Raw genomic sequence first — 16069 nt, 5'->3', positions numbered from 1 at the left:
CGAGCTTGAAAGCGTCAGCTGACTTCCGAACCCTGCCCTCTCCCACTAAGCCCCAATTCCTTGGTTTGGCCTCAGCACGGCTCCTCGCCCTTCCCTGCCATTCCCTTTGCTTGGAATTCCCTCTGACTCATTCCTCAAAGTCCACCTCAAAGGTCACCTGCCCTGGGAGACATCCCTACAGCAGCTTGGGTCCCCCACCCCGGCAGGTCCAGCCACTCCCTGTCAGCTCCAGGAGGACTTCATGTGCCCTTTGTCAAGAGCCTGTCCCCACATCCTGTAGATGACAGCCTGCTGCGCTGGAGGTGGGCTGCAGAGTAGGACCTGTATTTAATCAGTGGAGGTCCTGGTACCCAGCAGGGCCTGGCACACAATAGGTCTTGATGTGGTGTTTAGCAGCACTTGGCTTGTCGCAGGCCGGCCTCTTATGTGTAGCGCATTGACTGAGGGCCCCTGTTCTCTGCCAGAGCAAACACTCATCTGCCTGCCCAAGTGGGTGGCAGCAGCCTGGGCTGTTTCCGGCTCTGCCCTTACCCTGTTGTTCACCCACTCCGGCCCTGGCTTCTTGGTGGTGTCCCAGGGTGGGGGAATCCCAGAGGAGCAATGAGGTCATGCCTGGCGAGGGCTTGGAGATCCTCAGAGAAAGGCACCTCTGTAAATGTGGCTGTGATTAACCCTGTTGGCACCCATTCTGTGTTTTAATTGCCCCGCCAACGGCCTGGCTGAGCACCCACAGCTGGGTTCCCAGGGTTGAGAGCTGGCAAGTCTGGGTTGGGGCCAAGAGGAACCAAGGTGAAGTGGGAGTCCCCTTCTCCTGAGGCACAGGATAGTCATGGCGAGTGGGGCCTGCAGCTGCGCTGACCTCGCCAGCCTCTGCAGCCTTTCTGTCATAAGCCTGAGGGTGCTGTAACTACAGCTCTGTCCCCAGAGACACCGTGTGTTGTCTCCTGTCCTTCGCCTTAATTTCCTGAGGCCAGAAGAACTGTCCTCAGTATTACCTTCCTGCGGCCTTTACTTCAGCCCACACGTGAACCCACAGGGAGCCCAGTGTTACTGGCGGGGACAGTGCCAGGTGACTACAGGCCCCTGGGAGCTCAGAGCCTGTTGGGGGATGAAGCACAGGAGAAACCGGGACATCCATCAGGATTGCAAACAGTAGAGACCAGGGCTCAAGGGGGCTGAGTGGGGACCGGTGCCGCGGGCCGGGGCCAGGCGGCTGGCTTAGGTGCAGGAAGACCACCAGAGTCGACAGGCCCTAGCTCAGACCTGAGCTACTGAGGCGGAGCTGGGGAGTTAGTGGTGTGGGGAAGAGAAAGACGTGCGTGGTGTGCTCAGGTAGGAAGACGAAATGGGAATGTGAAAGGGCAGGGTGCTGGTGATTGTGCCCCTTTTTGCTCCTTAGCTTGGGCCACAAAAGCCTTCCAGAACAGGGCCCCGCTGCCACCAGCAGCCAGCTGAACATGGAGTTCCTAGAGCACTTGCTCACTTCAGCCTTGAGACTGGGATCCACGGGATCAGCCTCTCTTGGAAAAAGGGAGACTAATGCCTTCCCCCAGGGCAGTACCAAGGCCATCGGAGGTCCCGACTCACAGCTCCCTATTGAAGGCTGAGGCAGAGGAGGGCGAGGCTGGCCATTAAACTGGGGTCTTTAACCCGCACCCCCTCAACCATGTGTTGAGAGAATCCTCCTTTCTTCCCTTCATTCCACAAAGGAAAACAAGGTTGGTTGGCAATTTAGTATAATTAGGCCTTTTACATCCCCCCTAGGACCCTTGTCCAACTCCTGTCTGAAAGGTGGTACAGAGAAGCTACAGTGACGAAGAGTTGCTTGGCAACAAGTTAAAGTAGTATTGGATTATAACTCAAAGTATAAAATAAATATCCATGAGTCCATACTGATAATAAATGAGTGATTGAACAAAAAATAAGGGAGAAGAAGCCAATCTCCCATGTAGAAGAATTCCAAGTAATCCACGTAGATGTCCTGCCCTTCAGGAGGTAGAACATAACTCCTCATTCCTTAAGTGTGGGCAGCACATAGTGACTTTCTTCCAAAGAGCATCGTATGGAAAGGGAGAAAAAGAGTAACTTGACAGTGGAAAAACCCAGCAAACCTGCCAAACCCTACCTCAGCCAGGTGATCAAGGTCAACATCAACCCTTGATGTGATACAACGAGAACAGTACCTTACCTCTGTCGTCCTCCTCTCCAAAAAACATAACCCGTCTAATCACACACACACAAAAAAATCATACAAATTCCAACAGAGGGGCCTCCTACAACATGCCGGACCTGTGCCCCTCAAAGCTGTCAAGGTCATTAAAACACAAGGAAAGTCTGAGAAACTACCACAGCCAAGAGAAGCCTAAAGAGACAGGATGACTAAATGTAATGTGGGATCCCGGAATAGAAAAAGGACATCAGGGGGAAACTAAGTAAATGTGAATAAAGTTTGGAGGTTCAGTTAGTAATAATGTATCAATACTGGTTCTTTTGCTGTCACAATCTACCATCCTAACATACTTAAGTGGCAACAAGAGGGGAAACTGGTTGTGGGGTATATGAGAACTCCCTGATATCTCTGCACTAATTCTGTAAATCTAAAACTGTCTAAAACAAAAAGTTTATAAAAAAAAAGACAGAGAGAGAAAGAAAACAAGTAGTGTGGCTCTGCCCTGGTCAGAGTACTGGTGGCAGGACAAAGAGCTATAAGGCCTGAAAAGAGAGGGAGGCAGGTGAAGCAGGCGGCTGCTTTATTTCAGAATAAGGCGCTGCAGCCACACCCCTGCCCCCGCACCTGGGAGCCCTGGGCCCAGGTGACCTGGGCAGCTACCAGCTTCAAGAGACAAAGCAGAGGGAAGTCTGAGTGTGTTTCTGCCTTGTCCTGAAGGACAGGTCGCCACTGCTATGGTGTGGTGCCTCCTGGCACCTCAGCTGTCTGGGGACTAGGGAGTAAAGGGCCCAGGCCCAACATCCTCTAAAGTCAGGCGGAGGTGGGGGAGGGACACACTTCCCTGTTGGCAGGAGGAGAAGGAACCATGCACCCAAGGGCTTGGAGGGTAGTAGGGCTGGAGAGCCAATCCTTGGCAGAGTTCTGGTACACCAAAGGAAGACCAAGGTGACAGCAGTGCAGAATCCAGGGGACGAGGATGTTCTCCAGGAAAGTGTCCAGCGTGGGGGCACAGAAGTCCCGAGCTTTGTCTGTTCTCCAATTGTGCTGGTCTTCCTCTCCCTCTGGGACATGATCAGATACAACCAGAGCCTTGCCTGGGTGCTGAGAGGCTGCTGGCTCATGGTGGGTGCCCGGCCTTGGGACGCTCCCAACTGCTGGTCCCACAGAAGAAGTCCTCCGGGAGCTCACTCAGGAGTCCATCCAGGTCATCTGCAGTGGGGGATGGAGAGGGCGGGTAGACTTAGTGTCAACATCAGGGCTCCCTGTGACTTAGAGCCAAAGCTCTGGCCTTTCAGGGGGGCCTGGACCTGGCTGCACAGTCAGGGAGGTGGCATCCCCTGGGCAGCGGTACGCCCGCCAATGGGCCTGAGGCTGGCCTGACTTCCATCTTCCCTCTGCTCCCCATACACCCACACACAGCAAAAGGTAGAAGCATTCTGCCGAGAAAGAGACTCCGACTGGACCTTAGTGGTTCCTCTCCTTCCACTGAGAGACACAGTGCCTGAGCAGAAAGGCTTCAGAGGTCCCCTAATGCAACCTTCTCGCTGGACAGAGGGAGAAACAAGGCTGGAAAAAGTCATTAGATGTGTTCAGAATCACACAGTTCAGTAATCTGGTTTCTCATCTGAAGAATGGGAGACATCATGATCCCCTTCCACAAAGTGCCTTTGTTGGCGCAGGAACGAAAGTACCTGTTCCTGACTACAGTTTTCAGATGGGGTGCCTGTGTCTGAGAACATGGAAAACAGCTGGTCTCAGTAGCCGCTATTGCTACTCTGCTTGTTAACAACAGCAGCTAACACGTCCTGGGTCCTTGCCCGGCACAGGGCTGCACACGTTATAATCGTCACTTTGCCTCAGTCTCATGGTCCCTCTTGTCACAGTTTGTTATAATTCCTACTGAACCTGAGAGAAAGAGGTCAGACAACCTGCCCACTATCCATTTGGTGCCAGAGCCACAGCTTCCAACTAGAAAACGTCTGCTGAAGGGATGGGACCAGGCAGCCCTAGAGTCAGTCGGGCTGGGAATGACAGCTGCGGAGGCGCGCTCCGGGTCTGGCACCAAGCACCCGATACACACTGCTACTAGAGGGACAGAAGTCACTTTGGAGGCATTCAAAATTAATTAAGGTGACCAGCACTGTGCTCAGGAAGGAGAACTAGAATTTGATTATAACAAAAAAAGCTGCTCCTCACTAGCTACACCATGACTGTCTGGACAGACACTAGGTTAAATGAAGGGGAATGAGCAGCAGTGCGGGCCTAGGAAAATGAGAATCAGAGCAGGAATGTGTATTTGTGTCTCCCTGTCCTATCCTGCCACCACCAGCCTCTTTCTGCTTGGCAGGTCTGTCCCTGTGGTGGAGATGTGACACCAACTACAATACTCTATAGGTGACTCTCCTCATTCTTCCTCCATGACCACTGGCAACCTTCTGATGATGGTTTGCCTTGTCATCAAGCTTACTTAGAAGAGAGTGCAAGATTTGAGAGACGATTCCAGCATAGGGGGTAGATAGTTTTTCATACAATATAAATAAACAGGCACTGTGGTTTATCCACTGGTCTACTATGAATCTGGTTAATGTGGAGAAACCTACCCATAATCCCATGAACTTTAGGTCCAGATAGGACTGAACCTATGTAATCGAACAAATAGGGACCAGATCTGGACTGTGTTAGCTTCACCTGGGTGATGCGCCCTCCTGAGGAACAAGTTGGTCCTCCCCTAAGAGGTCTGTTTTGGGGCCTCTCAGGTCTGTATCCTGGTCCCACCCTAACCACGTGGGTGTCTGACCCTTCAGCACTGCCTGGAGGGCCTCGAAGCTTTAGTCAAGATGGGGAAATCTGCCTGTGTGGTCTGGCCATCAGCCCATGGAAGACTCAAGGATGGCGCCAGTCGATCTCCTTGTGGCTAACGGCATATGGCCTGGAAATGGGGGAGCTGCGGGTCAAATTCTTTGTGTTAATTAGTTTGTGGTCTGCAGCCTTGCCAGAGAAGATACCACATCTGATTTCTGTAAGATCCAAAGGTTCACAGAAGGAGGAATAAGATGCGGCCAGAACAGTGTGGCTGAGCTATTCAAGAGGAAACAGAAGGAGAACCTCCTTTGCTTCTGGGTGGGCTGATGACCTTACCTGCCTCTGGGAGTTCTTTCTCAGGGGATGCCCCTGCCTCTGGGTTCTGTGCTGTCCTGAGGCCTTTCCCAGGCTTCGCAGTCTCGTGCTGGAGGCTGTCATGGAAGCTTCCTGGATCCTGGGGACAGAGGATCTGGTTACCAATGACTGTGCCCCTGAATCCCTCTGGACAGTACCATCTCTACCCAGACAACCTCAAAGGAATAGGTGGAGACTCAGGTAAGACAGGACAGAAGAATGTGGCAGGGCCCGACACCCAGGGCCATGCAGCGGGGAGGGAGCTGAAACACCAAACACCTCAAACAGCAAAAAAACAAAACAAAAACAAAAACAAAACAAAAACAAAAACAAAAAAATTTTTGGCTGATTTTCTTTTCTAATTCTGTTGGTATCGATGTTTTAGGGAATCTATATAAATGGAGCAGAGAGTGAAAAGACCATTCATAAATATGTCGCAGAGTTAGCCTGGAATTAAAAATGACCTGTTACCAATCCCCAGACTAGCTGATACATGAATAGGTAATTAAAATTAGTAATTAAACCTATTAACCATGGTTAACCCTAAGGAATGGAAGTGGGGAAGGGTCAGTTTCACATTCGCTTTATTCTGTATCATTTCAATTTTTTTCAACAAGTGTGGATGACTTGAAATGTACAAAAAAAAAAGATGATTTTTCAGAAGTTGGGTAGTATTCCAAGAATGTAGAAAGTTAGGGAGAAAGATGAGAGAAATGGAAGTAGCAAGTTAGAGCTAAAGATGTAACTCGACTGGAAGTCATCGAGTCTAACCCCCTGGTTTTATAGATGAAGCAACAGCAGGGGAGGGGACAGGACTTGCCCAAGGTCATGTTACAAATTACCAGCAGAGCAAGTACATAACCCAGGTCTCCAGACTCCCAGGCCAGGCCATGACAACAACCCAGGATCCCAGGAAGGTGGGGATGGCCATAGAGGGGACCCTGAATGCCAAGTCAAGGCCAGGCTCTGCACTCTCACCCTGGAGTGGATCTGCCTGGAACCTAGTCTCCCTCAATTCCCAAAGGGGGTGTCCCCACCTGAGTTCTGGGCCGATGCCCCCTCACCAGAGGCAGAAACCAGGAGGGAAGATACAAAGCAAATGACGGGCTCCCCTGACAGACTGTAGCTCACTGTTCTCAGCACTGCCATCTGATCCTCAGTCACATACTGAGGGCCACCACCCCGTCATGGACCCTCAACTCGGTTAGTTCTCAAGTGACTACCATCCTCTCCGATGTTCAAGTCTGCCATCAGACGCTCGGGGATCACAAAGAAGCCAGCTGCTCCTCTAGGTCCTATTACTATGCCATCTGGCAGGTGGCTGGACCAGGGACAGGATGAGAATTGCCCTTCCCCAAAGGCATCTCTTCATCTCAGGGCAACTGCTTTCACACTTCTGCTCCCCAGGATGGAGGAGGGGAAGAAATCAGAAGATCCAGGCAGCAAGTGGCTCTCCTAGTCCCCATTCCGCCCTGCTCCTCTTACCTTGGGGAAGGGCTGAGATGGCTTGAGGAAGTTCCCATCCCCAGGATCTGGACTGTAAATGTGGACCAGGTTGTTGGGTGTCACATTGAGGTAGTGATTTCGGAGTGAAGGAGAAAACACTCCAATCTGGAGGAGAAGAAGGGGGAGGTCAATGACCTGATGGAGCACGAGGTGCAGCTGAGTGGCCACTCAGTCCCTGCCTGCCTCTCCCTTAGTGGTCTCTCACCAGACTCACACAAATCACTTCTGCCCCAGCCCTGGTGCCAGAACCAAACCACTAACCATACCCTCGGCCCCTCATAGCACAACCCTTACCTCCATCTACCCTCTGAAGGATGGGAGTTGGGCCCCTACTTAGCTCCAGTAAGCCAGGGTCTAGCCCAGCCGCTTCTTGGCTGGGTCCAGGGAGGGAAGGGAGCCAGAGAGACAACTGGGAGCCTTCTCCAGGGCAGGAGCGGGGAGAGCAGGTCCCCGTCGGGAGCTCCCATACCTGTTTTAGCAGCAGCACTGAGCCAGGCTTCAGCTCATTCTGGCGCGTCTCCAGCAGCAACCTGTGCACCGTGCCCTGCATCTCTCCTGCAAATACCACACCACCTATCAGTCTCAGGGTCAAGGGCACAATAGCACCTGATTTGGGGCCTGGCTGGGAAGTTGGTTGCTCACTGCCTCAATTTTTCCATCTGAAATTGGAGGGGCTGACTCCTCCCCACCTCCTGACTTCAATGGAGGCCACTCACCAGACACTTCAGGGGCCTAACTCCTCACCCGTGGGGTCCTTGAAAACCACACTGGCGTCCATTGTGCTCCGAGTCAGGGACTTGATCATCACCGCCATGGTGGGGACCTTATTCCTGGGAAGCTGCTTCAGGGCTGCCTGGTTACAAGAAGAGGCATTTGCTGAGCCAGCCATGTCCCACCTGTAAGGTTCCCAAGGATGCCAGGGCAACCGGGGGGGGGGGGGAGGGGGACAGAGAACAGGTGTGGTGATGATCTTCCTTTGTGGGGGCAAAGGGGCAGTTTAAAAGGCTTGTCTCATCTCTCTCTGGCAGACCTGAAGCTGACAGGCCCTTCTTTTTTCCCCTGCTGCCTCCCTTCTTTTGTGTATTTATGTGTATGTATTTATACAGCGCTCCACCATGGCAGGCCACAGGCACGAATATATTAACACATGTACTAAGATGTGTCTGCACAGGACCCTTGACCTCTAGGGAGCTCTGAGGGTAGCAGTGTGCTTACCCCACCCTATCCAGGGCCCAGATGTGCAAAGACACACCAATAACCCACCCTCTCCTTCCACCTGTGCCTGATACTATGGATGGCAGTGAGAAGAAAGGTGATTGGAAGGTACAACCAGAGGGGCTTCATGCTGCTGCTCAGAGATCAGCCTGGGGTAAGAGGGCGCAAAGAGAGAGCCCCTTTCCTAAGGTGGAACAGGGCAGTAGGTTGGTGAAAGGGATAAAAATGGTCTTCCCTTCGAGTCTCAGCACCCAGGACTATTACCTTCCGCAGCACCATGATGATGCTGTAGGTATAGAGGAAACAGGTGGGGTCTCTCTCATCCAGGCCCAGAGCAGATTTCATGGTCAGCCAGGGTCCTCGTCCAAAATCTTCTTCCACCGATGCCTGGGAACTAGTAACAATCTGGCAGCAGAGAGCAGAAGGGGAGCCTGCATTAATGGATCCACCCAGCTACAGACCTTGATTGAGACAGGATGGAGGGGTGAATTCCCTGCAGCATGGTGGCCAGTCTCTCCATTTATCTCCAAGGTCAGAAAATAGTGTGTGAAAACTTGCGTATCACATCTTTCACTTACAAGCAATAGCAAAAGTGCTCCTTAATTTAGGTTATTTTAAATCAGGTCCTGACTTTAATTACATTGAAGCAAAAGGCTAACCATGTTTGTCTCTTGTAATAGACTGAAACAGTCTTGGGGCTAGGGAGCCCCCATGTACATGAACATGCTTCCAGGTAATTGTGAAACAGTTATATTGTACTTGCGATGACTCTAGCTTTAATTGTTCACTTTTTTATATTAAAAAACACTTTGAATCCAGATGAGTATTTACCACTTTGGATCTGAAATGGACTGGTGGATCTGCAGAGCTGTAGCAAAGAGAGAAATGTCCAGAGGGAACTAAAAGCGAAAGTGGGTCTGAGGGCAGAGCAGGTCAACCAGAATCCCAGGGAGGAGGGAGGCTGGGTCTCTCCTACTAAAAGAGAACCCACCAGAGGCAAGATGAAGGCAGATCCTCCCTAGCTCAATTCCCAGAAACCTGAGAGGAAGGTTTCCCGAGATACTGTTTCCTGATACTTATTACACTCTCCTCCCCTGAGGGAAGATGGAGTTAGCTGGGCCTTTCTTAGATGGGAAAGAAGCCTGGACCCATAGCATCAGTTAATGCCTGTTTGGCATCAGTACAAGCTTCACTTTATGCCAGTGAAATTGCCACCTCCCTAAACTGCCTTTCCCAAATGCCCTTTGGTGGGTGACCCCAGGGAACAGGCCAAGCAGCACCAACTCTGATTCTTAGCTCCTGAAACAGGCAGGGATGTCCCTTACTCTTAAATGACACCCGGGAAGTTAACATTTACAGGGAATTAGTTACCTCTGTCTGGAATTTAGCCAGAGCACCGTGAGTTGGAGTCTGGGGCGTGGAAACCATGATGTCGTCCAGATTTTTCCCACTGTGCTACGAGGGGAGAGAGGAGAGAAGACGGGAGCAAGCTCAGCAGCTGTTATTTACAAGTACAGCTTCTTGTCTGGGTTACATAATGCGTGCAGGAAACTATCAGGGACAATTAACACATATTACATCTCTCCTAACGAAGTCTCAAGAGCCTTGTTGGCAGCTCAAAAAAGATGCTTTGGGGATCGTTTTGGGAATGTGAGGAAGCTGGAGCTGGCCCAGGAACAAAACCCAGGGCTTCCTGGAGAGAGCAATGAACTGAAGAGGCCTGTGATGAGTAAAAAAGCAGCTTTCCCTTCTCAGGGACCTTACCCTTCCCTCAGAGACCCAGCCTGGGAGTAATGTAGACAGCCTGCTTGGACTTCTCTGAAAGTGCCAAGGAAGAGCAAGTAACAGGTAGAAATTGTTTCAGACACCCTTCAAATGTACACCCTTACAGAGAAAAGGGGTTTACTGATCACAACTAGGCCAGGTCCTCAGAGTACAATAATCTAGGATCTGATCCAAGACCAGTTTGATGGACCCTGTCCCTCCACTGCTGCCAAAATCCAAACTCCCAGCACAGCCTCCACTGCCCCACGTTGAGCCCACACACCAGCCACAATGAGTGGTTCTGTGGCTCTCCAAGAGCATCCTGCTCACATGAGTCTGTGCCTTTGCACATGCTCTCCCGTCTTCCCACTGCTGAAATGTCCTCCAGGGGACAGCTATCACACACACGTCTGTAAACCTCCGACTCATCCATCCAAAGCCCACTGAGCAAGCCTGAGGATCCCAGGGTCTCCCCAGCACCCAGGGAAGGACTTCTACTCTCACTGTCATTTCACATATAACCATTTGTTCGCCTCTGCTTCTGCAAGCTCCTCAGGGCGGGAACTATTTCTATTTTAATCTCTATATTCTCAGTTCCAAGCAAAGTGCCCAGCATCCCCCAGTCTTTAGCAAGTATAAGTGAATGACTCTTCCTGCCCTGGTGCTAATAAACAGTAGGTGTTCAACAAACGTATGGAAATTGTGAGGGTTCTCAGAGCCTTAAGCACCTCTCTCACATGTGGGTTTTCAAGTATTCAATTCTTCCCACTTCTTCCGACTTCTTCCACAGCTTTGGAAACCCTCCCTCTCTGCATTTCCTTCCTCCACATCCTGAGGGGTGTGGAGACACCGGGACTGGGCAGTGCTGGGACTCTGCGTTCTCCCCCACCCTCAGCGTCCTGGAGAGCTCAGGCTTTGGCCAGATAGAAGCTGTCACTCACCTGGTGAGGCAGGAGCCCTGCTGGGCCAGGAAAGCGGCGCGTTTTGGCACAGGTGATGGGGTGGGTGGGCTGCTGGGGTGTCCGGCTGGCAGCAGTGACCAGCCGCACCAGGTGGTTGGTGACTACTGGCGTCTGCAGAGCTGCTTGAGGGACCAGGGAGGGACGAGGGCCCTTTGGGGTACGGACAGGAGACACGACAGGAGATGCTGGAGCTTGGGTTTGTAAGGGCCCCCGAGGAAATAATCCAGAGATGGTCCTTGAGGGAGTAGCACAGCTTGAGTTGGGAGTTCGTGGTCTGGGAAAATGAGGTTTGCCACTTAAGCAGGTGTTTGCAGACTGGAATGGCTGACCAGGGAAACGAGTTTGAGGGCTGCTATGAACAGGCCTGCCAGCAGCATGGAGAGGCTGGGGTGCTCGAAGAGCGGCACCTCTGGGAGAGACCTCCCAGTGGGGTTGCTGAGCACAAACCATTGAAGCAGTTGGGACAGGAAGGCTACCCGTGGTACCAGGTCTCAGGTGAGGCTGTGGCGTCTCCCAGTGGACAACGGGATCTGGAGGCTCACCCTGGGCTGATACAACACCAGTTATGTGGGTGGCAGGCATGGGCCCCTTCTGGCAAGATCTGCTCAGATCAGCTACCCGGGCCTTTTTAGCCAGTGTTGAGTCCTCCCGCTGCCAGGTGGCCTCTCTGCTAACTCCAAGTTCCAGCTCCATGTTGGGCCCCTCGAGCTCCATGCTTGCCAGGACTTCATCAAATTCATCTTGTTCAGGCCCCTCAAAGCCACCAATCACCTGCTGTTTGCTCTCTAAAGTGAGCTGGGGGTGGGAGGCTGAGGACTGGGGTCTGGCTGGCTCTTTGAGCACTTCTGTCAGGGTCACTCTTCTCTGATTCTTAGTCCAGATGCTGGGCGAAAAGACAGGCCCGAGGGGAGCTGTTCCTGTGGAAGGTGGACCCCCGACCGCCCTGGGCATGCTGGAGGTAGGGAGGTGGAGTCCCAGAGCTGGCAGGCCCAAGGCCTCTGAAGGAGCAGCAGGGCATGGCAGCAGCTGCCTGGGAGCCTGTGCCTGCCCAGCATCCTGTGGCCGGGAAGAGACAGGTCTCAGGCACCCCGTATTCACAGGCCGTGAGCGAGCAAACTGGTTCTCTGCATCTTCCACGGCAGACAAGAAATCCTACAAAGAAACAGAGACAGTGGGTCTTGGTATCTGGAAATCAAGAAACACTCTGTTTTTCCTGTTTCAGGCAGGTGGTATATATGTGTGTGCAGATATGCTCAAAGAAACCAAGGAGTGAAAGGCAGTGGTGGACCCTCCCACCACCTTTGAGGCTACCACCAGCCTTCTACCAGACATATTCTAAGACTAAGTCTTCAGGTAGCTTCTCTCTCTTTCTTTGATCTCAGGGGCGTTGGCAGGGGAGGGGGGAGTTGTGGCAGTTGGGGGAACAGTAGAAGCAAATGAACCAGGTCATCAAGGAGTCAAACAGATCACCCAAGGTCACACACCCATCTCAAGGAAATCAGCACTCTGGTGTCCAGCCTGTGCACAAGGGATCCCCAGCTGGTCTTGCTGCCTGTCCTCGACCCACTCCTCACCCCATCTCACACACACACACACACACACACACACACACACACACACACACACACACAGCCTTCAGTAAGCCAGAGAGGCCTTGGAAGCCAGCACAATAGGCAGAAGTTAAATATAGCTTTTCAGGCAAGTTAAATTAAGTATGGATTCCAGTTGGGAAGCAAGGTGAGATTGACACCTTCAAGAGCAACAGACCTGTTCCGAGGGTGTTTTTGAGTCAGAACTGCTGATTTAACTGACAGGAAGGTCCCCTCCACCAATACATCCTGATGCCGCATTGGATTGCCTAGGTTAGAGAAAGGTTTCTTCCTGCTTTGTGTATTACCAGGAGAGTAGCACACTCCAACCGGACTACTTTCAAATTTAGTAATAATAATAATAATATTAGAATTACAACAGCAAGAAAGTCCTCATGACCCTGGGGGTTGATAAAGCCCTTTTCTCTTGAAGAGCTAACTCTCAGACATGATGTCATCTGCCTGGGAAGGGGGAAAGGGACTGGTCATGGAACAGAAACCTGAGCTGTCAGAGTCCTTCACTCTTAAATCCATTACTAGCCTAGCAGTCCTACCGTGACCTGGTAAGACCAGGAGGTCACTTTAACGGTCACTTTTTCAGCCTGTAATTACCCACCTTCAAAGCTGAAAGACAAAGACAAGGACACATCTCCTTGCCAAAGCTGGCAGTTTTGAATTATTTGTAGAAATAAAAATCAATAAACGACAAGTTCATGCTGCACAGTGCAGGGAACTACACTCAATATCTTGTAGGAACTTACAGCGAAAAAGAATATGAAAATGACTATCTGTATGTTCATGTATGACTAAAGTACTGTGCTGTACACCAGAAATTGACAACAGTGTAAAGTGACTATATTTCAATAAAAGATATATATATATATATATATATATATATATATACAAAAAAAAAATCAAGTCTCCAAATGATAACAAAACATCTGACATTTGAAAAACCTCACTGCGTGCCAGGTATCATGTAAAGATTTTACCAGAATTCTCTCCATGGATTCTCACAATGGCCCTATGAATAGGTACTATTATTATCCCTGTTTTATTACGGCTACAGAAACCGAGACTCAGAGAGGTTAAGTAACTTCACAGAACCAGGGCTGGGACCAACACGTGCCTCTGTCACCATGTCTTGGGGCCTCAACGAATGAAACAAGCCAGAGATGGAATTTTAAGAGGTCTGAGGAAGGTCTGTTTTTCCCTTCAAGCCTCAGGTTCCAAAAGCCTCAGAGGAAGGGAAGTGAGAGGTCCCCGGCGTAGCGTTCACCATCTTACTAGGCACAAATTAGGCATCTGGACAAATTCTAAACGTGATTTTTAAAGCAAAGCTCTGTGAGACAAAATGTAGGTCTGAATGGCTTCTCATTGATCAAATAGAGCATCTCTACTCTATGAATGTAGTTTAGTAGTTTCCATGTACATTAGCCTGGAGTCAGGAGGCCAAGACCTCATCCTGGCTGTGGGTGCTGCATTCTTAAGCAGGTTAATTCACTTTTGACTCACTTAAATCCTGCTTCTTTCTGAAAAGGATTTGAGAGAGCAATTTCCAGCCTCCCAGTTGAAACTGTGCCTGTTAGATCTGAGTGGGCATACAGTTTGGAGATCACTGGTTCACCCAGAAATCAGAACCCTGCCTGGGCCCATCCCCAGAAATTCTGATTTAATTGGTGCATGGTGGGGCCTCGGCAGGGGTGATTCTAGTATGCCAGCTTCAGATCTAGTCTAATCCTTCATCTTCTGAGTAGAGAGACAGAAGGGAAGAACATTTGAGGCAGAAGAATACCCTGCATGTTGTAGAAGAGAAATTAGGAGGCCAGGGAATGAAGTACTTTGCCCTGGCTCACGAAGCCCTTTGGTGAGCTGGCCTCCTGCCAACCAGTAACTGTGCTGTCCTGGCTCTTCATAAACTTTCTTCCCACCTCAAGTGCATCATCATGAAAGTGAATCAAATCACCTAAATGACATCCATTCCAGGCAGGGGCCCCTATAATTTAAAGGTATGATAATTAAGCAGCTCAGTCTGTCTCTCTGGTTTTTTATTTGTTTCTAAGACAGTGAAGTGGTTTGTTTACATTTCTCAGCTTCTCACAGACCAAAAAGATACACACGTCAAGTAAAAGGGGACTTGGGCAGACTGCTCCAAGATGTTCTGGGCCTAGGGGTTTACATCTTAAGATCTCCTCTGCCATCTCTGATCACCAACACTTCCTTACCTCATCTTCAAACTCCTCTTCCACAGCAAACAGCTTCTGCAGACTGCAGGTCTGAAAGGAAAATAAAGCAATTGAGGTTAGAGGAGAAATACTGCTTGCAAGTACATTCTGTCCTCACGGTGCTTCTTCCCAATTCTAACAAGACTGTAAGGTGTACTGTTTTCTGTTTGTTTGGTTTTTTTTTTTTTTTTTTTTTTTTACTAGTCTCGAGGGGGAGGAATAAGGGACAAGGAGAGAAGAGATGGGATTTACTTAAAGACTCAGATGATTTAGAATCCTTTCCTGTAAAACAATTTACTCAGGTCCATCTGCGTTCGTTGTAAGAAGAGGAAGAGGGCACAGGGACGGCTGCCCAGGGACCCTGGGTCATTCTTTAGACTCACCCCTGTCTGTGCACGTGGGCCTAAGGATTTTGCAATATCCCAAAGTGACACTACCATAAATCCAAACATGCCGAGCACAGTGGCCTTGATTCTGAACGCCAAGGTAGTGGTTTCCTCCTATCTAATCCAATACTCAAAAGCTAGAAACCCAGGAGAGTAGGATGCTCCCCAGTCCACAGTTCCTTCTTTCTGGGCAGCAGGGCTGTTGTGGCCAGCATTAAAAGTGGGTCAATTCTAGAGTCAAGGTCTGTGCCTAACCCCAGATGCCTGAGCAGCAATAGCTACAGTTAGGGAGACCTACCCCCCACCCCCAACCTCCGCAAAGTCAAGGATCAGACTGGACAGGTTAGGGGGAGACGGTCAGGCCCAGGAGGTGTGACGTCTGAGCGCACCGGAAAGGAAGAGCAGTTCTCCAAGATGAGACGGAAAGCAACAGGCGGGAAACTGAGGCCCAGCGGGTGGGTGGAGAGACCTTCCCAGGGTGTCGGGTGTGTCCTTGCCAAGTCCTGACTAGAGCCCAGGTCTGCCAACCCCACCATGCTCTCCCCCAAACCCTAACCCGGCACTGCAGCTCGCACGGGGCTGAGGGGCTGGAACCCAGAAGGCAGGTCCCTAGGGCCCAGCGACAAGGCGGCCGGGCCTTACCATGGCGACGGTCGGTGGGCTTCGGCCAGCGGGTTGGCCGGGCTGACCCCAACTCTAGGGGTCACGGGGCCCTCGGGTTTGGCCCCAGGAGGGAGGTTTGGAGCCCGGACGACGGTGTCTCTGGGACGAAGTCGGAAAGAGGCGTCTCTGCAAGCCGAGAGGGCCCCGGGGAGGGTCGCTGGGAAGCTGGAGCCGGCGCCCTAGGCCGCGTTCGAAGCCGCCGCCACTGCAGAGTCTCCGCCCTCTTAAAGGGGCGAACCTATTTCTATCCCGCCGACACAAAGGCCCTTCCTCTGCAATCTTCCGCCCCGGCCTTAAAGGGAAATGGATGTGCTCTCGGTCGCCCCCCAGCGGCCGGTAGGGTCCCATCGGCTTGTTGAATACGCGCTCAGGTGAGAGCAAAATCCGGAATTTGGGGTCGGTTACGTTCCATCCTGCCCACCCTCCTCTCTTG

At 51.2% G+C, this 16069-nt stretch overlaps 1 protein-coding gene across 1 annotated transcript; it reads right to left on the bottom strand.

Moving 5' to 3' along the window:
* Nucleotides 1-2733: 2733 nt before the first annotated feature.
* On the bottom strand, nt 2734-15829 carry HROB (homologous recombination factor with OB-fold). Its single transcript, XM_031468660.2, has 10 exons — nt 15616-15829; nt 14588-14638; nt 10753-11925; nt 9419-9502; nt 8312-8452; nt 7577-7685; nt 7302-7387; nt 6812-6937; nt 5309-5426; nt 2734-3379 (listed from the first exon to the last, which is right to left on the bottom strand). The coding sequence occupies exons 1-10, from the start codon at nt 15616-15618 to the stop codon at nt 3288-3290; spliced, it is 1983 nt and encodes a 660-aa protein (XP_031324520.1). The 5' UTR covers nt 15619-15829; the 3' UTR covers nt 2734-3287.
* Nucleotides 15830-16069: the final 240 nt, after the last annotated feature.

This window comes from Camelus dromedarius, chromosome 16 (assembly GCF_036321535.1).
Source record: "Camelus dromedarius isolate mCamDro1 chromosome 16, mCamDro1.pat, whole genome shotgun sequence".
NCBI classification, from domain to species: domain Eukaryota; kingdom Metazoa; phylum Chordata; class Mammalia; order Artiodactyla; family Camelidae; genus Camelus; species Camelus dromedarius.
The sequence above is the reverse complement of the archived record's forward strand: the minus strand, read 5'-3'. Positions and strand labels throughout refer to the sequence as shown.

Excerpts from the sequence above, each read along its gene's own strand:
- HROB (XM_031468660.2), bottom strand. Across the intron at positions 5,427-6,811 it reads CATCTCAGCCCTTCCCCAAG|GATCCAGGAAGCTTCCATGA; the intron begins GTAAGAGGAGCA and ends CTCTGTCCCCAG. Across the intron at positions 3,380-5,308 it reads GAAAGAACTCCCAGAGGCAG|ATGACCTGGATGGACTCCTG; the intron begins GTAAGGTCATCA and ends CCCCCACTGCAG.